Source organism: Alternaria dauci, chromosome 3 (genome assembly GCF_042100115.1).
Source record: "Alternaria dauci strain A2016 chromosome 3, whole genome shotgun sequence".
Lineage (NCBI taxonomy): Eukaryota > Fungi > Ascomycota > Dothideomycetes > Pleosporales > Pleosporaceae > Alternaria > Alternaria dauci.
In genome coordinates this window covers 2,637,588-2,662,136 of record NC_091274.1, presented here as the reverse complement: position 1 = coordinate 2,662,136, position 24,549 = coordinate 2,637,588, and the positions used below count along the sequence as shown (strand labels likewise).

The window sequence follows — 24,549 nt, the reverse complement described above, 5'->3', positions numbered from 1 at the left end:
GGTAGGTGTGTTTTTATGGATGAGAGGGGAGAAGGGAGAAGGGACGATGTCGATTTTTATCGTTTTTCATGAGGCTAGGGGAGACGAACGATACGCATGTTGGTCGGATTGGAATGATACGGGTCCAAGGATGTAATTTGTACGTGTCTCTTTATGTTTTGTCTTTACGCGCGTTTGATATCAAGAGGTGGACGTATATACCTATAGGGATGTGTGAATGAGATTGGATACCTCTACCTTTTACAATCTCGCTTCTTGTATCTTGCTTGGTACTTTTGTACTCATACCCTAAATTTTCATGTGATCTTCAATGCAACACAAAATATCGAAAGAAATCACAATACATCGCTAAATCACGCACAACCGCTTCCTCTAATCCAACTTCCTCGTCATCCTCCTAACAAGCGTCTCCTCGGACGAGCTCCCCGACCCAGCCCCCTTTGTACTAACCACATGGAAACTAAAATCCAATTCCCCAACCAACCCCTTCACCGCCTTCAACAGCCTCTCAATATCCATATGTATACACCTCGTACTGATACTCATAACCGCAAACGCCGCATACCCCGGCTCCGCAATATGTCTCAGACTGAGTATCTCCGGATCCACCATCTCGAGCTTCCGACTTAATTGCGCGCCGGGCGGTGCGTGCAGGTACGGCGGGAGGGGTTGTGCGTTTGTGATGCTGGAGGAGAGCATGGCGAGTAGGGAGGTTATTTCGTGCGAGGTTACTTTTGCGGAGAGGATGACGCGGCGGAAGTCGGTGAACCATTGGGCGGAGTGGTGGTCGTCTTGGAGGGCGGATGTGGAGGTTGGAGGGGAGGTGGGGGAGGCGGCGGATTGGGGGGTGAGAGAGGGGTGGGTAAAGGCTTGGGAGGCGTAGCCTAGGAGGGCGGTGTAGTTTACGATACTGGTGGTTAATCATGTTAGTTGCGTGTGCTCGTTCGCTCTCATCGTCGGCATTGTTTTAGCAAGGGAGAGGGGTTAAATAACGTACTTTTCGACGTAACCGATAATCTTTTCGTACTCGTCCTTTGGGAACTTGCCTCCGAGTGGGAACTCCCATTTTACGAACCCGGCATGCATCTTTAGGCCTTGGAGGGTGAGCATTTGCTTCGCGAAGACCTTGTTTCGCGCTTTGACGAGCTGGTAGCCTGGACTCTCCTTGTCGCTTTCCTCGTCGCCGCCAATTTCACCACGGATGCGACCCATGACCTGCTCGTGCATGATGGAATACAGGTTCGCAGAGAGATACAATGCGCCACCGAGTTTCTGGCGAAGCGCAGAGTGCTCGGTAATGGGGTAAGGGAAGATGGTCCAAAAGAACGCGACGGCTAGACCACCGACAACGGTGGCAAGACGGTAAGGTCCGAGTTCGTAGATTGGATACGCAGGTTGGCCTGTCGTTGCTGTTGCAGCCTGCTCTCCGATCTTGCGCACTTGCAGTTCGTAGCCGACAATCATGGTGGCGGTGACTACACTGATCATGCCGACAATCACCAAATCCATTCGTTTCAGCGGGATGTAGAATCCGATCGCGACGAAGAACCAGAGGAAGACTAGGATACCAGGAGTCTTCTGGCCAGGAATGTACCATATGAGCCAGGCTACTACCATCGCGATTGCGGTACCAGCGATTCTGAGCACGAATTGGAAGATGGATTGACCGGCCGTTGGAGTCATGGAGATAGCGACCATGATGAGCGCCCAGACCAAGCGTTGTTCGACGAAGAATTGTTGAGTCGGGCGAAGGAAGGCAATAATGGCAATACTCATCGTGGCACACGCGGCGCGGAAACCAAAAGAAGACTCGGGACTGCGTAAGAAACGTGAAACGGCACGGATACCGTTTCCAAACTTCTCCCACGCGTTCGCAGGTGGTAGATGTTCGGGGTCCTTTTTCTCTTTGTACGCCTCGCCCATGTAGACAGTCGTGTTGCTCCTGTCAAAGCCGGCCGCTGTTGTTTCGTCTTCAGAGTTGGAGTCCTGACTCTGGAATATGCTCTTTGCCCACTTCTTGAAGCGCCGTCCGCCAGGCCAGATGATTTTGCTCTTCGCAGTCGCTTGGTCGTGCTCATCGGCGAATTTGACAAACTCGATGACTGAGCGACTTATTGAGTTTAAGAGGAACATGACATAGAGTACCATGAAAAGCTGTCGTTGATCTCGTTTCCGCGTGGTGATGCTGGGCAAAAGCTTCAGAGTGTCCTCATCGATTGCTGATGGCGATGAGAAGTAGTCATCGCGGAGTTTTATGCCCTTTGTTTCAATCCAGTGGCGGAGAGTAGGCTCCTTCCTGCTGAAAAAGTCATCTGCTTGTTTCTGCATGTATTCTGCGAAGCCTGCTTCTCCTGGTTTGATAGCGTCACCTTTAGCTTCGGCATCATCTTGGTTCTGGCCCTTCTTCTTTTTGGGCGGCTTGGCGAGCTGTAACTTCAACATGACGTGTGCAAGTCCATCATCAAGAGCTTGGAAGATGTTATTGAAGGGCTCATGAACAAATTGAAACATGTCGTTCCACTCTTTGACAGTTTGTCTGCGGAGTTCTTCGTCGTGCTCGTCCTCATGTCCGTCCCAGTGGTTGACTTCAGCTGTACGCTCGAAAAGATCCATGACCGATCCAAGACCCAAAATAGGAAGCATGATCGACCGCAGGTGCTTGAACATGACCTCGAGATCATCTGGCGTCAGTTTTCCATAGGCGACTTCGCGTTTCGCAAACGGTAGGTCCGCGGTAAGTTTGCCGTGCAATGCCTGCAGTGCTCCGGTCATCTTCTTAATAGCTGCTACTTCAGGCCTAGCTTTTGACTTCTTTTTGCCATCTCCATCCTCGGGCGTGTACTTTTCCCCAAACATATCGCTTGTTTCTAGACTGTGAACGTAAGCCTTGTGCGCACCGATCGTCCCGCGCAGTAAGCCAATATATCCCGCCGCCTCTTTCATCACAACCTTGCGCGATGTAACAGGAATAATGAACAAGCTCACTGCTGTCGCAATCGCGAATCCAGCCAAGAAAGCCTCAAGAAGCCTTCGAATAAAAGTCTCGCACTGCGGCACCGTTTGAAACAAGAAGCCATTGGTCGCTGCAACATTGACCTGGATGGCATATATGATTGACGGAAAAGCCAATTGAGGAAACTTTGCCTTCAACGCATTAATGGCATAAATCTGGAAGAAGAGCCATACTCCAAGGACAGCCGACTGCGAGGAATTGTAGCGTTGTGGTGGTGCTCCAGGCGTGGTCGTGTGCTGTCGAGCTTTTACTCCCGTCCACACCATCAGCATCGCCAGAGCCGAACCAACACATGTCGCCAATATGTTCATCGTCATTGTCTGGATAAACTTTGCGCGCGGCATGATACAGAACCCGAGGATACTGATAATGGCCATCAGGTATCCCAGCGTGGTGAAGGTCTGCGCAACATCTGTTGCTTGGTACATAGCCAACGCAATCGTCGGGGGTAGTGCGGCCTTGCCCATCATCATGAGTGTAGGCGCGTCGAGTCCGAGTTTGTCCCATCCGGCCTTGAGCTTTGAGGGTTTCTTCGCCTTCTTGTCTTCAGTAAGTGTCGCATCTTGATGATATCCGTCCGATCGTCCTTGTTCGCCATTTAGTGTCTCCCTTGCTGTCCCTGTAGAATCCGTCTCTTCATTATCCACGATATTCCGGTCCGTCGCGGTTGACGCCATTGTGGCGCAGAAAGCTCAATTGGCCTCCCAGATATATATGAAAGAAGCGAGGGATTGGGCCGGGCGATTTTCAATACATATTGGATGGGTCTAGGGGTAGGTCTCTCATCAAACCCCAGCGAGAGCCAACCCGATCCTCCGCACGTGAGGTCGCGCGCCGCGCTCGGCATTTTTTCCACGCGCGGTCGACGTCACGGTCTGTGATACGAGTGGCTAGGGACCGCGCTAAGACAGATCTAGGCAGATCGGAGGTTTAGCGCACATCCTGCCCCAGCGAGTCGGGCCTTCGGATTGGTGATGCTTCCGCTCACACAACAATGGCGGCGTGCGGTATGGGCACACAAAGAACCGACCAAACTAGCCCGATCTGTTTGTATTGGAGCATCGGACGAGAAGAAAAGGAGCCTGCTAGTTTCAAGGTGTCTTCCGCTATGTACAAATGTTAAAAGCAATCTCCTATACAACAATGCGCTCGAAGCTATACTTGGGCACCCGTTTACTGATCAGCATACCCATCTCTCTCTTGCTTCGCTGCTCCTTCTTTCCTCCCTTACCGCCCTTCACCTTCTCAACACCTTGGTCTGCCTTGGCACCAAGGGGCAACATTGGCAGATCTTCCTCTCCACTAAGCTTGCCAGTAACGCCGAATGGCTTGCCTTGTACCTCCAAAGCCTTGTTAGAAGGCTTCTTTGACGTAGGCACACTGGAAGCGTAGCGTAGGAATTCCGAAAGAAGGCCGCGTATGAAGTGAGCTTCAAAGAATCCACTAAGTGCTACAGATGCATCCTTGTTCAATGACTTGAGCATGTCTTCGCCAGTCTCAGAGGCAGACATGGTGCTGACAGAAGCCAACCATGCTCCTGCGCCGATGGCGTCGAGCGTGGTAGAGAGAAGGGATGCGATAATAGCGACTGCATGGTCGTCTGGATCCTCACCAGAGCTGTCGATAGCAGGAGACTCTGTCTCTGCGAAGCCGAGTGGCGAAGACCAGCCGCCATTCTTTAGCTCCAGATGCAGAAGGCGGATGAGTGATTCGAGATCTCGGCGCGGCAAAGTTGAGCGGAGAGTTGCACTGACTATTGGGGCCGAGAAGGTATGGAGTCGGATCAGAGCAGGTCGCAATGTATAGCTGCGCGTCAACAGGCCGTGATCAAGCATTGACAATGCGTGATCGATTTCGTGCGAGGCTGCTTCAAGCTCAGTAGCAAAGTCGAGGTCCATCTCATCTTCTGATGGGTTGGCGCCACTTGTTAGAAGCTTTGTCGCATCATTATGCGTTGGCTCATCGTCTATACTCTGGATGAGGAGCTTGATAGCCTGCACAACCTCGCCTACTGGCAAGAACTGGGTGTGGTTGAGGACGGCTGAAAGGATATGCAGATCGGGATCGTATTCGACCAAAGCCTTGACGATATCTCCGTCCACGATAGCCGATGTAAGCTGCATTTGGTCGTTTGCTCCCTCGAAGATCGCCCGGCGGATAGACTCTTTCGTAAGATGCCCAGTTTGTAAAAGCCACTGAAAAACGTTCGGTGGGAAGAAACCGACCCTCAATTGTCCATGTGGCTCCTTCTCCGTGGCATCTACCCAATAGAAAATCTTGCTCAATGCGTAGAGTGCATACTGACGGTATTGCTGTCGTTGGTGGCCAGGGATGGTCTTGGGCAGTTTCCATTGAGGCAATACGTCCTTTGAAGGCTCATCGTCAAGCTTGTCGACCACCATAGCATCCTCTTCGGGAAGACTTGGTCCCCCGCCATTTGTTAAAGGTCCCCCGTTTACCTCGTTTTCGTGCTTCTGCGCTACGTCCACAGACTCAAGCTCAATACCCAGGTCTGATGCGAAGTGTTGCTCGAACTTTGCAATATTTCCCTTCGCAGCATACTTGTTCAGCTTCCATTTTCGCTCCTGCCACTTTTGGTTATCGCTTGTGCTGAGTGCCGGCTCGGGTGCGATTCCTTTTCCGATGGCATCGATGAGGAGAGTACCCTCGGTCTTGGTCCGCTTGCGCGACGCGGCTCCTCCAAATTGCATGCCAAATACTTCGTCCTCTCGCGCGGCTACAATCAGTCCAGTGTCGGCATAGTAAGCGACCAGGCTGCATGGAGACGGTGTTTGTTGATCACCCTCTGGCTGCGCGTGCTTCCTCTTCTTCGACGGGCTGGTAGAGTCTGAAGTGGACGGGCTAGGGCTCATGGAGTGGACAGCTTGTATAGAGTTGTACTTGACGTCGAAAACTCGGCAAACGTTTTGCGACGTAGTGAAGATGACATCCTGCGAAGTCCGGATGAAAGAGTCGACAGCCGAGCCAGGAAGAACGAACTCTGAGTAAAGTCTCGGCACAGTTCCGGACAAGTCGTATGATAGCAGGACTCCACTTGTAAGTATGTGAATGGCACCACTGGAAGGATACAGGGTGATCTGAGAAGTAGAGGCTCGGGCGTTCGGGGTCTTTGGTTCCGGCAGGTCCAGCGAAAGTAGATGTTTCAACGGCGTGAGCTGGCTCGTGGCGAGGTCGGCGGATCTTGGCTGTACTTGAATAAGTGTCAGCGCCCTTGTTCCTTCTGACTTGCGGCCGATGACACAGAGAACCTGAACAAGGTCTAGAAGGTCGGAGGCCTCGTCTGGTGTAGGGTCCAGGATCGTGGCAATATCTTGTCGGTTTCTTAGGAGCCCGCGTATAACAGACCTGGCGCTGGCCAGTGTGACGTGCTCAATTTCCATGTTGGTATCGCTAGATGGTAGGAGTGTCTTTACGTTTGCGGCCCATCTAACAACCTGGAGATCGGCCGACAGAGACATGACATGTCCGTTATCGAAAGTCGTCAGTACGTCGTGTGTCGCATCCTGGGCCGAACCACCAGGCGCTACGGGAAGCAGGTCCAGTGTAGAGACGCGCGCAGCGTTAGATGGCGTGTACGAAGTCTTTTTGGTCTCGGTATGGTCGCCGGACGACTTGTCGTGAAAGCAGACCAAGGACGCCTTGTCGGCGGGGGACGAACCGGCCAGGGAGGCATAGGTGAAGCGCTGCGTGGAAGTCTTGGACGCGCCCTTGCGATAGATCGAATACGGTGCGGATGTGAAGGTTGTGCTTGGCGGCAGCGCATACGAAGTTACAAGTTGAGGATTTTGGAGCTGGATAAGGATTGAGCGCATATCGCATTTCGCAACCGGGCAGTACCTACGCTGTATATAGACACGCCCTCGCCATCAACACCGACCGCGATCTCAGTGCGCTTTCTCTTCTTTATGCCGCTAAGGCTGCATACTCCAGCAGCGTGAACATGTCCGTCGGTAGCGCCAATCGGTTTGGACAGCGACGCCAATGTAAACGGAGCGCCAATCGGTTGGTCGAACGACATGTTGTTTGCCAGACCCGGTCGTCGGAAAAAGTGAGGTCTGCGTGAACCGTAGGGTGAGGCGCGTGCTTTGGTTTGGTCGAGTATCTCTCGAAAAAAACGATGGAGCTCTGGCAGAACGATAGGCGGTGAGAAGTCTTGGCGACGGCTAAAGTGTGGCTCTAGTGGCTCTAGTGGCGTTCGGCGCGTCACGTCGCGTGTCTTTAGATCATCGTTCTGGCGAAGGCGACCACGCGCCGTCACCTGCAACTCCAACCATTCTATTCGTCTACCATACCGAATAAAACAAGTTGTCTGTGGTGGTTCAATGTCGGAAACTGCCATATAGCTTTGGAATCTGTACATGGCCCTCACAGCGGTGCAACCCGCAATGAATCTAGAGGGCAAGAACGTACATCCATTCTTCACCAAGCCTTCGAGTATGCCGGCACAGCAATCTCGAATGTCCCTCAGCTTACATGACTCGCAGACGGCCACGCACCAGAGCCACCACCGACTGCAAACGGAATCCCCATCGACGACACGCATCATGACGCAGCATACGCCGAGACAGACCCCAAACCAGCCAACGGGCAGCAGAAAAGGGCACGAAAGAGCGACGCAATCAAAGGCAAAAACGTAGCCTCTCACTTGAGGAACCAAGCGTCCTTGGACAGATTCACTCGCCCACCAACAATACAAAATCCCAAAGAAACCAATGTGCATGATACGTGCACACCTGTGGAGGCTTCGTTAGAAGTAGACCCAAACATCGACCGAAGAAAGAGACAGAAAACAGCCTCACCGGAGCCTGTCTTCAGTATACCCAATTCGGCGCAATCCCAGCCAAATGCTTTTAGCTGGCACCAGCAACTGCAACGGGAAGAGGTCATGAGGTCCAATGGGGTGCAGGGAATGCCACAATCGGCAGTTGACGCAGCAGTGAACACATTGCCAGAACACGTGCATCAACCGGAGCAAGATTTGGAGCCTGAAACGCTGCCTGTGGTGGACCTGGAGGTTGCTGCCAACTCGAACGATCCTGCCGCAAACGAACCTACGAAGACGACACCGAAGAAACAGATAAAGATCACAAAGAGTGGCAGACTGGTCTCTAGTCCGCCAAAACCGACATTTGAAGCGTCACCAAAGAAAAAACGGGGTCGGCCGCGCAAGGAAGCCAAGGTCATTCCTACTGTCACGATCATACGGTACGGCACAGATGCAGCCAGCCGATCAGCCTTGGGTCAAAAGATTGAAGATATTCTGACCGCAAAGAAAAAACTGGCGGCGCGTCCAGCGACTCAGAAGAAGGCACCATCCAAACCTGCTGGGCCGACGCATCCTTTCTTTCTCGGTAAAGCTTCCAAAGATGCCCCTGCTGCTAAGGTCGTTACCGAGCTACCACCAGCAACCCCAAAGAAGAGCGCTTGTACTCCAGGGAAGCTGCGTGCCGAGTTCCGAAGAGAGCAATCACCTGAAGGTCCGCAGGCTTTCAACAGAGGGCTGCAGTCGAGTAGGGTAGGAAAACAATCCGGTTTAAACGAAGTTTCCTGGCCTACTGGTGAGAACGCACATGTCCGTAACCTCGATCCTACACCGCCACGTCTGCAGAATGCGACATGTATGCAGTTGCCTTTGAGACCTCGCAAACAGAAGAACGCTGTGGTGACGCTCCCAGAACATGAAAATGTGGTTGAGAGACTAGCGCAGAACCTCAAAAGCCATAGTGGGAGCACGACTCAGTTATCTTCTGAATCCGAACCACTTGAAGATGTTCGTCTACCCAATAGACTGCTTACTACCGGGGCAGAGATACAGCGCAAAGTGCGCGAGCAACTGCTGGTCCGGTTGTCTTCGTCGGGAATACCACAGGATGCTCGACAAAAGTCCCACCCAGCCGTCAGAGATCTCTTCCAAGGGATCGAGAGCACTCTCACGCCGTTTGACGAAGGAAGATGCGAATCTCAACCCTGGACTCTCAAGTATTGTCCCAAGTATGCGTCACATGTTTTACAGACAGGCACAGAGGCAAGGGTCCTCAAAGACTGGTTACAAAGCCTGACGGTCATGGCTGTAAGTGGCGCTTCGAAAGTGGCCACTACACTAGATGGCAAGCAGCCTCCGCGGAAAAAACGAAAGAAGGCTCTGGACGACTTCATTGTGCCGGACGGTGAAGGGGACGACGGCGATGAAGACATGGTCATGCTTCCGGTTGCAGAAGGAGCAGGCTTGCCTTCAAGATCTTTCCGGCAACCGCAGTGGATACGTAACAACAATGTCGTACTTATCAGCGGCCCCCATGGCTGCGGTAAAAGTGCGGCTGTACATGCTGTGGCGAAAGAGCTAGGTTTTGAGGTTTTCGAGATTCATGCTGGCATGCGCCGTTCCGGGAAAGATATTCAAGACAAGGTCGGTGATATGACCGCGAACCATCTTGTGAATCACAAGCGCAGCGCAGCATCTGTGCAAGAAATTGTTGAAGCGGCGGACGATGCGGACGACAACCGGGTAGACACCGTTCTGAAAGACGACATTAGTAGTGGACGGCAAGCGACCATGGCGTCTTTCTTCCAAGTAAAGCCCGGAACAGGGGCGGTCAAACCGAAGGTCAAGGCGAAGGTCCCTGAGGTTAACAAAGCCCCAGCCCCATCAGCTCAAGCTACTCTTCCCATGGCACAGACACCGCATACATCGCAAAAGCAATCATTGATCCTTATCGAAGAGGCCGACATACTTTTTGAGGAGGATCAGCAGTTCTGGGCCCAAATCACCAAAATCGCCTCTTCGTCGAAACGTCCAATCATTATTACATGTAATGACGAGCGGCATGTACCTATGCAGGATCTGCCAATAGCAGCCATCCTCCGCCTTCAGCCTGCTCCTGTGGAACTGGCCACTGACTACTTGCTTGTTCTTGCTGGTAGGGAAGGCCATATCCTGGAGCGACAGGCTGTGAAAGAGCTTTACGAATCCAAAGACTATGATCTTCGAGCTAGTATCATGGAACTTGACTTTTGGTGTCAAATGTCTGTGGGCGATAGGAAGGGCGGCTTAGAGTGGATGTATCAACGTTGGCCACCTGGCAAAGACACAGATGAGCACGGTCAGATATTGAGAGTCGCTAGTGAAGGCACATACAAGTCTGGCATGGGTTGGCTATCACACAACGTCTTCGAAACTCAAGGCAACCCGGTATTTGACAAAGAAGAAGAACTTTTACAAGAGGTCTGGGCGGACTGGGGTATCAGTCCGTCGGCTTGGGGAGTTCCTGAAGCAAGTGGTACACGGACATCCAGAGAGCCAAGCACCGAGTGGTTTGATCAGTTGGGAGATCTCATAAGCCTTGACAACTACGCCGACTCATTGAGTGCCGCAGACGTGTTCTGTCGGGTCGATCTACCCACCTACGAGCCTAGCTCCAACCAACCCACCGATCCAACTCAGCCCCCGATCACCGACAAATCACGCCTTAGCTACACGCTTGCCGCACCTCTACTCCAAGTCGACCACAGTTCCGACTTCCTGAACCTCGATACCGCATTCTCTACCCAAACCCACCTTCTTATCCAGCGTGCATACCCGGATCTGTCCCACAGCCATAGCCTCTCGTCAACCCCCAATCTACGCACGGAATCCGACTACGCCTGCGCCATCCTCCAGCACCGCAGAACCCTCAACACAAAAACCACCCTCACACGCCCCGACTTTGCCTTGGCTCTTGATCCCCTCGCCGATCCACCGGACCAACTCCTACCCGAACGCTCGTCTTTCATCTTTATACCGTCCTCTTTTGATCGAACATTCAACATCATCACACTCGATCTAGCACCCTACGTCCGCAGTATTGTTGCGCATGAGATCATCCTTGAGGAACAGCGTGTGAGGATGTCGAGTGTGCTAAACACCACTGGTGGGATAGGAGGCAAGAGGGGCAGGACTACAAGAGCGAGTCGCGTGGCACTTGAGGGAGGTGTTAGGGAGACGAAGAGGAAGGAGAGATGGTTTGATGCTGATGTTGATTTTCATGCTGTCATGAGGACGGCTGGGAGGGATTGGGCGGGTATGGGTTGGAGGAGCGATGGGTGGGGTGAAGATGGTGAGACGAGTTTTGCTGGAACTAGGGAGGGGACGGCGAGTTTGGCGGGGACGCAGGATGGGGATGTCGTTATGCAGGGCTCACAAGAGTGATGTGGATATTTGGACGAAATGATGTTTTGGAGCGTTCTGTATTGCATTTTGAAGAAAGCGTTATATATGCAGCGTTAATATAGATAGTCATGTAGATACCAGGGACAATATTACTACTACCACCAGTATACCAGCTTGAGACAACACTGCCAATCTCTATTTTCTAGGCTTTTCGTGATACGTTTTCAATAAAGAAATAAAGTTTGCATATTGACTAACAAAATTGAAAAGTTTTTGATAAAGAAGAGGTGTGTTGGTGAAAAGGGAGGATCCCTATCAGAAACTAAGTGTCTAGCTGAAGAGTGCTGGGGGAAGCTTATTGCCACTGTGCTGCATCACGCCACACCACTGATCCAGAGCAGTCGTGACATCTTCGGATGGTTCCAATTGCCAAACTCTTTGGTACATGTGATCCATTCGCATGTACCTTCTAGCCAGCGTCCGTGTAGAGTGATCGGCTCCTCTTTGCGATCGCGTGGATCACTAGGAAGAGTGCTGGTAAGCCGACGCAAGCACTCTTTGTTTGAGTCTGTCGTTGCATCATGAGTTGGGAAGATGTTGATGTTTCCGAAACGGACATCTACCTCTAGCATGAAATTCGATATATAATATGGTAGATGCGCTTCCACTGTATGTGACGACAGCGCCGATTGATGCAGGTGATGTTGACAATCCCAGAGGTTCGTAAAGAAGTTGGCTGACGTCTGTCGGCTTGGCGGATGCCAGGCAGATCTACGGTTCGCTCTGTGATGGTATGCTGGATGCTGAAGGCATGCATCTTCTATAAATGCCTCTGTTCTCGTCGAAAGTAGCAAGTACCTTCTAGGTACAGTTATGGAGTATCGTCCGGGTGGTGGTCAAGCCCAGTAATTTTCACACCAATTCAATATCCCCAAGCCGATCTTTGACATCTTTCCATACCTCCCCTTGCATAACCCCATGTACATATGCATCGCCAATCACTTCCCATACTCTCCCCGCTGCTTCATTGCCAGTAGGGTTTCCCACTCTCCGCAAGACATAAGGAACATTGGCGCCCTGCAGCAGCCACACTGCGTCTCCGACTTCACAACTAGTCGAAACTAGGCCTAGATAGCCGTTTTGTGTCCTCGCCAGACGCCGAAACTGACCATGTCTATTAGCCGCTCTGCCAAAATTGTGATCCTTCCAGTCTCGCTTGATATCTGCATCACTGGCTGCAGCTCCGACGCGCGCTATGCGGTCGCTGATGGAAGTCTTGTAGGGGTGACTGCGAGGATTCGGTCGATTGAAGTCGGCGATGTAGGGACATTTAGGGTCTGGTGGAGGACGAGGTATGGATGTGTTGCTCATGCCGACATATGACAGATTGGCCTTACAAGTACAGCTTTGTTGCTCCGCTTGTCGAACTTCAGCCGAAGATGTGATAAACCCAGTATTGTTATCTTCGAACAACATGTCTAAATCGCGAAGGAACGGTAGAGCTTTGTCCCTGTACGTTGTTTCAGACTTGGTCGTATCAGAGTAATAGAATAAGTAGTGGAGATGGCGGACGACTGCAGCGCAAGTTAGTCGCCGCACCACGTATTTGAAATGGTCCATGTCGGGCTGGTGACCGAGAGGCTGATGATCGACATGATCGGCCACCAGCGTAGTGACCAACGCTTCGCCTCGTGGTTGTCCTGTAGGGCGGTAGATCTTTGGTAGATTAAGTGTTAAGGTGACCCACTGAGGATCAAACTTCAAGCGCCCGTTGTGCCATTCCCACGGCTCAGCTAGCTCCACAATGTGATCAATTTCAACACCTTGAACCCGAAGTACGCTGTTGTTTTTAGGCACAGTGTCCACAAAGTCCAATATCGATCCTGAAGTCGCATTGTAGCCCACGCTCGCGAACGCGAGCTCTGATTGCTCGGCCTTGTCGTCAAACTCCCCAACCCAGGTAGGAGAGTTTGGGAACTTCCTCAGAGATCTATCTGTGACCCAACTCAAGCATTTGAGATTTTTCGTCTCCTGAATAAGACGATGGATCGCTTCGCTATATACCTGCTCTGTCGTCTTGTTGTAGTCAGCACTTATCCCAAAAGCACCACGCGGTACGATGCCTAGAAGTGCAAAAATCTTGTCTTTGGGGTCTGCACACCCGGACATGCGGGCTAGAGTAAGGAGTTGTTCAAAAGTAAAAGGCAGTTTCTGTTCCTGCACTTCAGTCTTGTGTAGCAGCCGCCATCGATCTTGGAATAGCTCCAGAATAGCCTTTTCATGATCAAAATTTTTGTTGGGTTTAATAGGGAGGTCCAACGCTTGCCCGATTGGGTAATGAAGATGATGCTTTTTGATCCAGGCGACAAGCAGGGCGATCTTCTGAAGGTCCGAAAAGTCCACAATGTTCGTTCCACATAGCATACAGATACGCCGAGCAAGCATGATTTCCTGGAGGACCCAGCAGCGGAAGAAATACTGCCTGGCGAGGAAACGAGTCAGTCTCTCATACTGTTCCTTAGGGATCGAGTCAATTTCTCTGGTGTCGTCTTCACTCAAAGTCCTCGCCATGAAGTCGGAGTAATTCGAGCATTGCTGATGCCCTTGCATGCCATCGAAGCACTCCAGCTTATTGAGGCGCTGCATGAGTGGTATAGCATGGTCGCTATCTTTGTCCGCTGGACCTAACCACGAAATGACTAAAGAAGCTTTGCTGTAAATTTGGGCCATCAAGCCAACTTGTGTGTTACGTTCCTGGACGTCGTCTTGGTTGATGCACAACTTGTCCTATATATAGCTTTCAGTCAGCCAGCATCCCATTGTATAGTAAATGCAGGGACGCCACGAACAATCCACAAGTACTGTACTTGATGTTTGAGCCCATAGCAATTCGCGCGTCGCGTGCAAATAGCTCTCAGCGCGTGTTCCAGATTGACTGTAACTTGAATCGACACGCCATTGCATACAATAGGTACATCTCGCACCCAAGTTGTGTGCTTTTCCTTATCAAACCAATACCGGTACAGTGGATCGCCCCAAGTGTAAGACAAGGCGTGGAAGTCCAAGGTCTCGCGCTCCAGATCAGTAAGGTGAAGGGTGCAGTTGATAAGGGCGTTGTCGCCTTGTGGTGGATGAAGCTCGATGACGCGTATAGATGTTGCTGTCGGCAAAGGACCGTACAGTTCTCGAGGTCCCGACAAGGACGCGTTCATGGTGGGGCTGTTGGCTAGCTCAAGTCTAGCTGAAGCATTATCACTTGCGCAACGTTGTTAGTGGCCTTTCCTGAGTAACGTATTAAACTGACATCCTTACAAATATCTCTTAGATTCGAGTTATCGTCGCTGTCGCCTTGCGAGAGGCAGGCATCTGTAATGAAGGACCTGGGATAAGAAGTGACGTAATGTGGACACTGGTAAGCTGATGATGGCCAAGACGCTAAAGTCGTACAATTCATTACGCCTGCCTCGGTGAGCGATTACCTTGAGTTGGTCATGTGAAATGGCCATGAAGAACTTGAGAGAAATCACCAAAATGCCCAAAGTGCATATCCCATCCAATAGAAGAAGTAAGGAGTATAATGGACTAGTCCAGCATAACACTACAGACTTTTACTCAGACTGCGCCAAAACACCCTCGATATGCATGCTGCTCTCTCATCTAAGCGTCATCCCCCTTCTCCGCCCTCTTTTCCCTCCAACTCTCTTCAAGCGCTTTGACCTTCTCCACGCCCTTCTTATTACCAACGCTGCTCTCCCACTCCGCCCACTTCTTGAACACATTCCGTATCCTCGACGCTTTCCCAACCTTGGTCATACGCTCAAACAGATCACGAACATTCTCTACGCGTCCATGGCTCTGCTCCAACATGAGGTACATATCCCAGACATCACCCTTCTTGGAAAAGGCGTCGACGAGGCCTTCGAAGATGGTGCGGCCGCGCTCGGCGTCACCGTTGGGGCTCTTGAACTCAAGCGCTGCGAACTTCTGGGTTAGGTAGCGGTGCTGGGTTGAGGCCACGGATTGGGTCGCGCGCTGGAGGAGGGCGCGAGCTCGTGTGGGGGAGGGTGGTTGGATGACGTCCATTAGGAATGTCGCGTAAGAAAGCCAGAATTGAGGGTCAGGGGTGAAGGACTTGTTCTTCATCATTGACTGGTAGAGGTTGTCCGCTTTCTGTTCTGGTATTAGTAAAAGTTGCGAGGTTATGAACATAGAATGTACATACGTCGATCTTGCCCGAGGAGATGTAGATCTTGATCATGCGCTCATGCATCTCACGGGCGTCGTTGTTCTGGCAGGCCTCCTTGAAAACAGCTTCCATAGCATCGTCGCTGGCAAAGTCATTTTCCAAATGTAGCAAGGCGGTCCACACGTCAAGTTTCTCCTTCTCCTCCCTAGGGTTGATGGTTGCCAATGCGCGACGAGCGATCTGGCACGCTTTTTCGATCTCGTTGAGTTCACGTTGGAAAACCATATACCGAACCCACAACTCAGCACTGTTTGGCTGTCCCAAGAGCAAGCGCTCGTAGTCAGCGACAGATTGCGGGCCGTAGGCATCGAGATCACCAGTGCGGTCCTCTTTGATGGTAGCCTTCTTGCTCTTCTTCTTTTTCTTCGGAGCATCATCGTCAGAATCAGGCTCGGCTGCACCCTTTTGCTCGTCAAAGTCGAGAGTCGCACCAGTCCAATCGAAGCCAGAAGTGCTGAGTCCTTGTGTTGCCGTTTTTGGCGCATCGTCGTCAGTATCGTCGTCAGAAGCGTTTACGTCTGCAAGCTCAACGTCTCCGTCACTGTCGATACTCTTGACGCTCCTCATATCTACGTCATCGTCATCGCTGCTGTCGTCACCGAGATTGATACCGTCGAGCTCGATGCCGCCATCCGAGTCGCTCTCGTCTTGTTGCTCTGCGTCGGAAGCGTCTTCCATATCCTCGTCCTCATCTTCACCCTTGACTTGGGAGTATTTCAACGAGAAACTAATCTTTCTGGACTTTGGATCAATCTTTATGATCTTGGCTTTGACGGCATCATCTTCCTTGTACATCTCCTTAAGCTTGTCTTTGTCCACGGCAGTGTCCGCCAATTGAGAAATGTGGCAGAGTCCACTGACATTGCTTGAGCCATCGATGACAAGGAACACACCAAAGTCTGCTACATGTCGGACCTTTGCAGCGACGATCTGTCCAACCTTTAGATCACTGAACTCAACCGGTTCGGTGTAGGTTCCTTGAACATGCGAGGCCTTCAAGCTCAATTGTGGGTTGCGCTGATCTGGCTTGTTCGAGATGACTTTGCCTGTCACGAGTTGATCCACATGGAATGCAGTCTTCCAGTCTTTAATGTATTCATCCGAAAGATGGCTGACCCGAACATAGGCTTCGACATGAGGTCCAAGGCGAATATAGACACCGTTGTTGGCGACGTGCTTGACAAATCCACGGACGACTTGATGCACCTTGAGCTGAGACCTGTCCTTGATCTCGGGATCTTTGACTGGCAGTGAAGAGCTCAATACCCTGGAAGGCCTGATAGACAACCCTAGCTTCTTGTTGGGGAGGTCGACATCGATGACACACACCCGCAAGACGTCACCAACCTTGAAGTCGCTTGGTTTGGCCTTGTCGTAGTCGTCTGCCAACTGCTCGAGGAAAATGGGCGCAGCGATGTTGTCGTTGATCTGAACAACGATCGATGCGTCATGTAGCTTAGTAACTCGTGCAGGCAAGATGTGGCCAACCTTCAAGTCTTGGAGGGTCAACGACTTTCCAGTCTGAGTGGTTGCAGCTGTCAAGTCCAATTTTCCGGCAGCGACATCGACTGCCTTGACGCGAACCTTCAGAGCCGAACCTATAGGGAAGTTTTCTGCAATGTCTGAAAGTTTCTCCAGGTCGTCGGTTAGATCGAAGTAGTCGATGCGGCCGCGAACGTTAGCGGAGATGTTCACCCAGACATATCGCTCAGCAATGTTGTTAACAAAGGCGATATGAGATGATCCAGGCGTGACCTTGTCGAGACTCAGCACATCAGCTTCCGTCTTGATCTTGTCCGTGTTTGCGGTCAGCTCGAAAGTGGGTGTTTTGTTGCTGGATCGGGATGTAATAGGAAGGAAGCGGAAGTTACGGGCGTCGTGTCTGCCTAGAACTCTAGCCTGAATCTTCTCGTTGGTCTTGAAGTGTGCTGTGGGATGCTTCTTGTCTGGAATACTGTCCCAGGAATCGAACAGCTCCGAAACTGAGATACGTCCAGGCACATTTGCTGCAAGCTCGACGTTGAGTTGGGTGTCCTTTACTGACCGAATGCGGACGGTTGCTAGTGTGCCGAACTTGATGTCGTCGGTAGATGTGATCTTAGGGTCTACAGGTTCCACTAGGGCTTCTCCTTTCGATGCCGGGGTATCAACAGTGTTGGCAGCGTCCACGTCACCTTCAGCCTTCATGGACAGCCAGAAGAATCCCTTCCCGGCATCCACGTGTGTCACACGAGCAGTGACAGACTGGTCCTTGCGAAGACCAAAGTTTGGCGCAGAAAGCATCTCTTCCGGTAGCTGTGACTTGAAAAGAACACCGCTTATGCCATTGCCGAGTTCGATGAAGATCTTGTCAGGAAGAATGCCGCGAACGAAACCATGTACAGTCTCGCCAGCTGAGATGTCTTCGATGCTGAGAGCGAATTTTGAAGCTTGAGCATCCTTCAAGAGGCTAGGCTTGTTCGATACGGTTGCTGTCTTGGATTTGCCATGCTTTGTCAATACCACAAGGTCTGTCAGCGTTCCTCCAACGCGGATCTTCTTCATGGTTGAGATGTCCTTCTTCTCCGAACCGTCTGTGAGGTGACCAATACGAAGGATACCCTTGACGCCGTTTCCGATGTCCAGGGTAACGATCTCATCAGATTTCTCAATCACTGTGCCTTTTACAATACCTCCAGGGTTGAGCGCGTTGAAAGCAGCCTCTTTGTTGATGTCGACAGCAGCGGGGTCTTTGCAGGACACCAAGAGTTGTTTCTCTTTTGCATCTACAGAGATGACACGCACATTGACGACCTGGCCGTTTGTGAAGTGTCGCGTAGCATCCTCAATATATGCTTCACTCATCTCCGCAGCTGGAAGCCATGCCTTCACATCGCCATAGAAGCGTACTGTGGCACCATTGCGACGAACGCTGACCAAGATACCGGGACCAGCGGCACCCTCTTTGAGCATGGAGTAGTTGGTCCACGGCTTGACATCTGAATTGACCAAGGATTTCTTAAGAGTGAGTTGAATCTGGTGTCTGGCAGGCTCGGTGTAAAGTACACGTGCTGTGACTGGCACGCCTTCCCTGAACTTGCGTTCCGGATGCTGCAGACGAACATCGGCCAGATGCATCTCAGGGACTAGACCGGTAATGCCGTCGGCAAGGTGAACAAGAACAGCGGTAGCTCCATTCTTGTCGGCGATGAGCTTGTGAACCTTGCCTTTGACGAGTTCACCAGCCTTGATGTCCTCTATGCGGAGGAAGGGCTGATCAAGGATCTTTTGCTCCAGCGAAAGCTGGAAAAGTCCATCCAAGGCGTTGTAGCCAATAATGCGTGCCTTGTGTTTTGAGTCGAGCTTGTATGCACCAGCCTCTTCGGAGAGGATGTCGACTTTGTCGTCGGAGAGCTTTGAGATGTGCGCAAAACCGACGACGTCTTTTATGCCGAGATCGAAGAAAGCACCGTGGGCCGGCGCAACTTTGATGACCTTTGCAGCGTCGACAATAGTCGAGATTGGTAGAAGATCCATAGGAGGTCTGCGCTCCTTGGGCTTGCCGGACATGCGGGTGGAGAGGCTCACAACATGGTCCAGTAATGAAATGCCAACTTTCCTGGGCTCTGAGTCTGGGCATGTGAATAGAATACGGGCTTTGACTTTGGAGCCAAGTTTGTGCTTCTCGGACACATTGGCAGCCTTCTCGGTCGCTCCGGAGTGGTAGGCATCGGCGGTCGCGTCTATGAGGCCCAGAATCTTACCGGTTAGTGTGGTGGCTGTTGTATCGGCTACGAGTACGTCAACGGCGGTTCCTGGGAGGAACACATCGATGGTCGGTGCTTCAGTCAGCGTGTTGCCCTTGGCCAGGTTGCCTGCTTTGGTGTGATCTGCCGAAAGCTTGACGATGCGTCCGTCAGAGTTGAGACCAGTAACCAGACACATGAAGACGGCGCCTTCTTGGACCTTGGCATGCTGGATCTTGGGTCCCAGTTCTCCCTTTGGCAGGAAGCCCTTCAGACTGCTGTCGTCGAGGCCCAGATCCATGACCAGACCATGATCCTCGTTACTGAGCACGGAGGCCTGTACCATGCTGTTCACGGGTATCTTGCGCTTGCTGAGGCCCTTGTTGACCAACTTGGGATCGATAGACAGCTCCAGCCTCTTTCGCGCTCTGGCGCTCTCGTCGGTTGTCGCTGTGATGCATGCTCTCAGGTACTGTCCAACGGAGAACATGTCTTTCAGATCCACGTCTTCAAAGGACTCATCGTCGCTGCCTTCCTTGTCCGCCTCTTCCTCCTTGAGAAGCTTCTCTAGTCTCTCATTGAGTTTGTCGGATACGGCGGTGAGCGGGACGTAACCAACGAGGTTGTTCGGGAGCGCGAGCACAATGTCTTGGTGAGAGATGTCGGTCACCTGGCCGAGAATGATGGTCCCCGGCGACAATTTCTGCCTTGGTTAGCACATTCTCACAGCGCGCAAACTCTGCGACTGGCATACCTTGTAGCTCAGACCCTCCGCCCTCACAGTGTCTTCCTTTTCCCCGCCGTCATGCGACTTCTTGCTCCTCTTGGGCAGCGACTTCTTCTTCGACTTGGCGGCTGCCTTTTCGTCGTCTTCGGACCCCATGTCGCTGAATCCATCGTCGCCGCCGCCGGTTCGCTTTACGCCGCCGGTCTGCTCGAAGAGCACATCCTGGTTGGCCTTGATCTGGATCTGCTTGTGTTCAAGCGGAGTCAGGACGCTGGCGCCTCCTCTGGGAAAGGACTTTTCCTCGTCCTTGAAGACGCTGGGCTTTGGCGCAGCCCTCTCAGGCTTTGACTTTTCCGGTGATGGCTGCTCGGCGTCGGATTTCCGTCGCTTGGTTGATCGGTCGGCGGGCGCACTCTTCGACTTCTTGGATGGCGTCGCACCCTGCTCTGCTTTTCGCTTGACTGCGCCCATTGCGATGCGCTACTACGTCTCCGGTGGTGGAGAGCTTGGTGGTACTGAAGTTTCCGCCAAGAGTTCGAGAGTCGCATATGGTCTTCGACTTTTTTGGTGGGTCCATGCACGCAGATTCTCCGACCCCCGACGACAGGGAACCGCGCTCGGGGCACGTGAGACCAAATGGCAGGGCAACGAGGTCCAGACGAGCATCTTTGCACTCGAAAGACTTGTACAGAGTCGTGAAAGATGCAGAGCAAAGTACAGACCAATAGCTATGTTTCCGATATTCTCTCCAGCAAATTTGAGAGTTTTTATCCTTTTCTACGGCAAACGGAAGGCTCTTCTCGAGGAACAGCCAAGCCACTTAACACCCAGGACGGCATAGCGTAGCACGTCTGTCGCGCCTGCTCTTCGCGACGTGCTTTGGCCGTGCGCCTTCCTCTCCAACCTCGCCGTCATACATGACCTTCCGTCTGGTATCTCTATTTGCGTCTCCAATTACTCGTGTGTTTTTGTCTCATCATCGCCGGTTGGTGTTGCCTGTATATGTGTACTGCTAAAAAGGACCATGTCTTCCCCATGCGCCCCCCGAAGTCTGCGTCTCCAAGAGCCCACGCCTGAGCTATGCTCGTCACCACCTCCTCCGTCGTCCGCGACCGTTTGTTCACGCAAGCCAAAACGGCCTCCCCCCATTACACCCAAGCGTTTCACCCGCTTCTTCACGCCGCGACACTCAAAGGATGTCTCGTCGCGCACACATCTCTCTAGGTCGGGCCGCCAATTGCAAGACATCACACGGTCGGCTCTCAATCGCAGCCGTGAGACCCGGAGTACGCCGCGGAAGACGGTCAACTTTGTCGACATTGAGAACCCCATGCAAACCCCACAGAGCAGTGTGCGGAAGCGAAAGGCCTACTTGTCGCCTGCGAGTTCTCCTGCCCAGTCGTCGCCGTCGAAGCGATCGCGTTACGTCACTCCACCAGCAATTGACATCCTACAAGATGGGCTCGACCTGGATGACGACGATGAGCCTATGATACACCCCGCGCCAATACGGAGGTTAAGAACGTTGGGACGCCCATCGAGAACACTGCAGCGATCCTTTGGAGGTATACTGGGTGTCGGACGGGGGTTCAGGATAGACCATGGCGCGTCGTGGCAAGACCAGGCTTCCAATTTCTACAGTGGCGCAGACGACTTTCGTCAACTGCCAGAAGGCGCTCCGCCGTTCTGCACAGCTAGTTGCAACAGTATGCTATCCCTCTCTTCTTGTACGTCATTGCAATACTGACCCTTTTTAGCCAACTCTATACTCGCCATAGGAGACGAAGACGGTTACATTCACCTACAAGACTCTGAAGGCGACTTCTCCAAACCCACCGTAACATGGAAAGCCCACACCAACGCCATCATGGACCTGCAGTTCTCCTCGGACGACTTGCACCTGGCCGCCGGTTCTGGAGACCAGACTGCGTCGATAATCGATGTTCGCACCCAGCAGACCCTCTCCGTCTTGGCCAAACACAAATCGTCGGTGAAGCAAGTACGCTTTCAGCCAGGTGACGACAAAATGGTGGCGACTTCGAGTCGGGACGGCGCCGTACAGATCTGGGATCTCCGGTGCAAGGGCAACCAGGGACAAATACACTCAGCCTGGGGCTCTGATGCCCCATATGCCAGTGTCGTGCGTACCCTTGCTTCAGCACATGCGGACATCAGTCTTCCAACACCTACATCGTCTGCCACTCGAATCCTTGGCAACAGCAAGACGGAAAACATAAACCGGCGGAATGACATCTCCGTAACAGCCCTATCCTTCCTCCCTCAAGGCCGCGAACACCTACTCCTGACTGCTTCGGACGCCTCGACATGCGTCAAGCTTTGGGACATCAGAGGCAGATACTCGCTGCGAGGACCTGCCATACCCATCGCGACTACCCGCCATCCTGAGTCCCACAACCGCCACCGGCACTTTGCCATCAACTCACTCACCCTCAGTGGTGATGCATCACGATTGTACGCCCTGAGCAAGGACAACACCGTGTATGCTTACTCTACAAGCCACCTCATCCTCGGCGTGGCACCCGAACTGTCCACATCCTCCTCATCAAAACAGAAATACTGTGGTGTAGGCCAAGAAGGCCTGGGACCCATCTATGGTTTCCGACACCAGAACTTCCACGCCGGCTCCTTCTACGTCAAGGCATCGCTCCGCAAGGCATACCAGGACCGCACCGAGATGCTCGCAGTTGGCAGCACAGACGGCTGCCCCATATTATTCCCCACCGACGAGACCTTCCTCAAGCGCGAAACAAGAAACGAAGACGACGACGCAGACGACCTCCCGGATATTACTAGCATTGCTGCGAAGCCTTCACGGCCATCGATTCTTTCCCGCTCATCCTCAAATACCCGTTGTCCAGATACTATTCCTATTTACGAGCACGGCACAGCGCTCATACGAGGTCATGACGCAGAAGTTACAAGTGTGTCATGGGCTCACAACGGCAGCCTCATTAGTGTCAGCGATGACTACCGCGTCAGAAGGTGGAAAGAAGGCAGCCAGGCCAGAGATCTACGCATGGGTGGTGAGAGCGAGGGGAGGAGATGGCAGTGTGGATGGGCCGCTGTAGGAGAAGGATACGATGATGATGAGTAGGATTGTTGTCCACGTGCTTTTGTGCGACGTTGTTTATTATACCCCAGCTATTGATTTGTGTAAGAATATGAATGGAAGAGAGGTTAATGATTATGGTCTTACTCTATGGATATGTGATGTATTGCATCTGCGTGATGATACTACTCCTGCTTTGGTAGTCGAATGTCTTCATAGTCTCAAACACAGAATATCTTTTGTCACGTACTACATGAGCACAATTTTTTTTTCTGGCTATGCCTTCATCAGGCAAGGTCTTCCTTTGAACTTGTCAGGCTTTGCGTCTTGACCCCCGTCTCCGTCCGCCCTGCTCTTTCCCCCCGCTTCACCCATCTGCCCTGGTAATAGTCTATACTCTCGCTCAGCAAACCGGTCCACTTGCTCGCCGTCAAAACTACCAAAAGACCCAGACACGATTCTACGGGCTCCGTCGATCGCGGTGCGGAAGACGCCTGTGGGAGGTTGGGAAGCAGTCGATAGTGAGTGGTAGCTTGCAGTGGGTGTAGACTGCAAGCTATGAGATCTCTGTGCGCGTGTCGGTAAAGGCTTGATCGGCCGATCGAAGCTGCCAGGTATGTTCGTAACTGTGGTCTCGGTGTTGGATAGGGGATGCTTGATGGACTTGTACTCCAGTGGCGTGCCAGGGATGTCGTTATATTGAGACTGTCTCACAGGAAAGATCTCCCACTCCGACGCCGTAGGTGTCCGCGGCAACGTTTTTTGATATCCATCGTTCAATGGGAGCGAAGGGTAAGATACAGTGGCATCAGAGTATGTACTCTGCGCGTGATCTGGCGTCAATGTGGAAGTTGATCCAGATGACGTGGAGTTTCGCAGGGAATCATAGCGTTGTTCCAGCGACTCGCCTGTCTTGTCTTTTGTCGTAGCAACGCGCTTCCTCTTCTCCTTTTTCTTTCCCCATACCTCTTCATCGCGGCGCTGCTTTTTGATCTTGTCGTTGACATCTGCGTAGACAGTACCGTCGAAAGACTTCCATACATCGATGCCTCTACCAAATACTGTCTCGACTTTTCTATCGCTATCGTCAGACATCTTGTTGAGGTAGTACTGCTCCATATCGTCGTCGTCCTCTTCGTCTGTGGTAGAACCAAACGTTGTGTCCATGATGCCGGTGGTAGATGTGGATACAAAGGATGTAGAATTTCCGCCATTTCGAGCGCGAGAGTTGTCGAAGAGTGACATCTTTTGTCGCTTCTGACCTGGAGTATCAGCGGTATCGTCCATATTTGTGGCGTTATCCATCAGGTTGCAATGCACCTAGGTAGTGAGTATGCGATTGAAGGTAGAGTGGTTGTGGCGAGTTGCTTGGAGTGAGAGCACAATCTCTGTGCTTTGTTGCCTTGTGATGGTAGTCAATGACGAATTTGTAAGTACAGTATCGTAGATCAGGTGTTTCTCTTGTCGCGGGTTGCGAGAAATACTTTCACTGCGATGCCCACTTCGTCCTGTAGAACCTTGACGAATCGATTCTTGCATCATTTACGATACCGTCTCGTCCCTTCTTCCTGTCTTCGAAGATTCACGATATTGCCTTAACA

General features: G+C 52.1%; 6 protein-coding genes across 6 annotated transcripts; 2 read left to right on the top strand and 4 right to left on the bottom strand.

Moving 5' to 3' along the window:
* Positions 1-281: 281 nt before the first annotated feature.
* ACET3X_004522 (uncharacterized protein) lies at positions 282-3,690 on the bottom strand (the record flags this gene model as incomplete). The annotated part of the gene is made up of 3 exons (XM_069450736.1): positions 282-288; positions 566-910; positions 998-3,690. The coding sequence occupies 3 exons, from the start codon at positions 3,688-3,690 to the stop codon at positions 282-284; spliced, it is 3,045 nt and encodes a 1,014-aa protein (XP_069308500.1).
* Positions 3,691-4,146: 456 nt separating this feature from the next.
* Positions 4,147-7,052, bottom strand: ACET3X_004521 (uncharacterized protein; the record flags this gene model as incomplete). Its single annotated transcript, XM_069450735.1, has 2 exons — positions 4,147-6,825; positions 6,876-7,052. The coding sequence occupies 2 exons, from the start codon at positions 7,050-7,052 to the stop codon at positions 4,147-4,149; spliced, it is 2,856 nt and encodes a 951-aa protein (XP_069308499.1).
* Positions 7,053-7,249: 197 nt separating this feature from the next.
* Positions 7,250-11,219, top strand: ACET3X_004520 (uncharacterized protein; the record flags this gene model as incomplete). The annotated part of the gene is made up of 2 exons (XM_069450734.1): positions 7,250-7,468; positions 7,519-11,219. The coding sequence occupies exons 1-2, from the start codon at positions 7,393-7,395 to the stop codon at positions 11,217-11,219; spliced, it is 3,777 nt and encodes a 1,258-aa protein (XP_069308498.1). The 5' UTR covers positions 7,250-7,392.
* A 3,618-nt stretch (positions 11,220-14,837) lies between these two features.
* Positions 14,838-20,349, bottom strand: ACET3X_004519 (uncharacterized protein; the record flags this gene model as incomplete). Its single annotated transcript, XM_069450732.1, has 3 exons — positions 14,838-15,350; positions 15,403-19,854; positions 19,906-20,349. 3 exons carry the CDS (start codon positions 20,347-20,349, stop codon positions 14,838-14,840), a joined length of 5,409 nt encoding a protein of 1,802 aa, XP_069308497.1.
* Positions 20,350-20,782: 433 nt separating this feature from the next.
* Positions 20,783-23,086, top strand: ACET3X_004518 (uncharacterized protein). Its single transcript, XM_069450731.1, has 2 exons — positions 20,783-21,584; positions 21,636-23,086. The coding sequence occupies exons 1-2, from the start codon at positions 20,903-20,905 to the stop codon at positions 22,991-22,993; spliced, it is 2,040 nt and encodes a 679-aa protein (XP_069308496.1). The 5' UTR covers positions 20,783-20,902; the 3' UTR covers positions 22,994-23,086.
* A 138-nt stretch (positions 23,087-23,224) lies between these two features.
* Positions 23,225-24,235, bottom strand: ACET3X_004517 (uncharacterized protein; the record flags this gene model as incomplete). Its single annotated transcript, XM_069450730.1, has 1 exon — positions 23,225-24,235. One exon carries the CDS (start codon positions 24,233-24,235, stop codon positions 23,225-23,227), a length of 1,011 nt encoding a protein of 336 aa, XP_069308495.1.
* Between the last annotated feature and the right edge of the window lie 314 nt (positions 24,236-24,549).

What these genes read in the sequence shown, in the direction of transcription:
- ACET3X_004518 (XM_069450731.1), top strand. Translation starts at nt 20,903, where the DNA reads ATGTCTTCCCCATGCGCCCCCCGAAGTCTGCGTCTCCAAGAGCCCACG. An exon ending in CTGCACAGCTAGTTGCAACA is followed by an intron (nt 21,585 to 21,635) that starts GTATGCTATCCC and finishes GACCCTTTTTAG; the next exon opens with CCAACTCTATACTCGCCATA.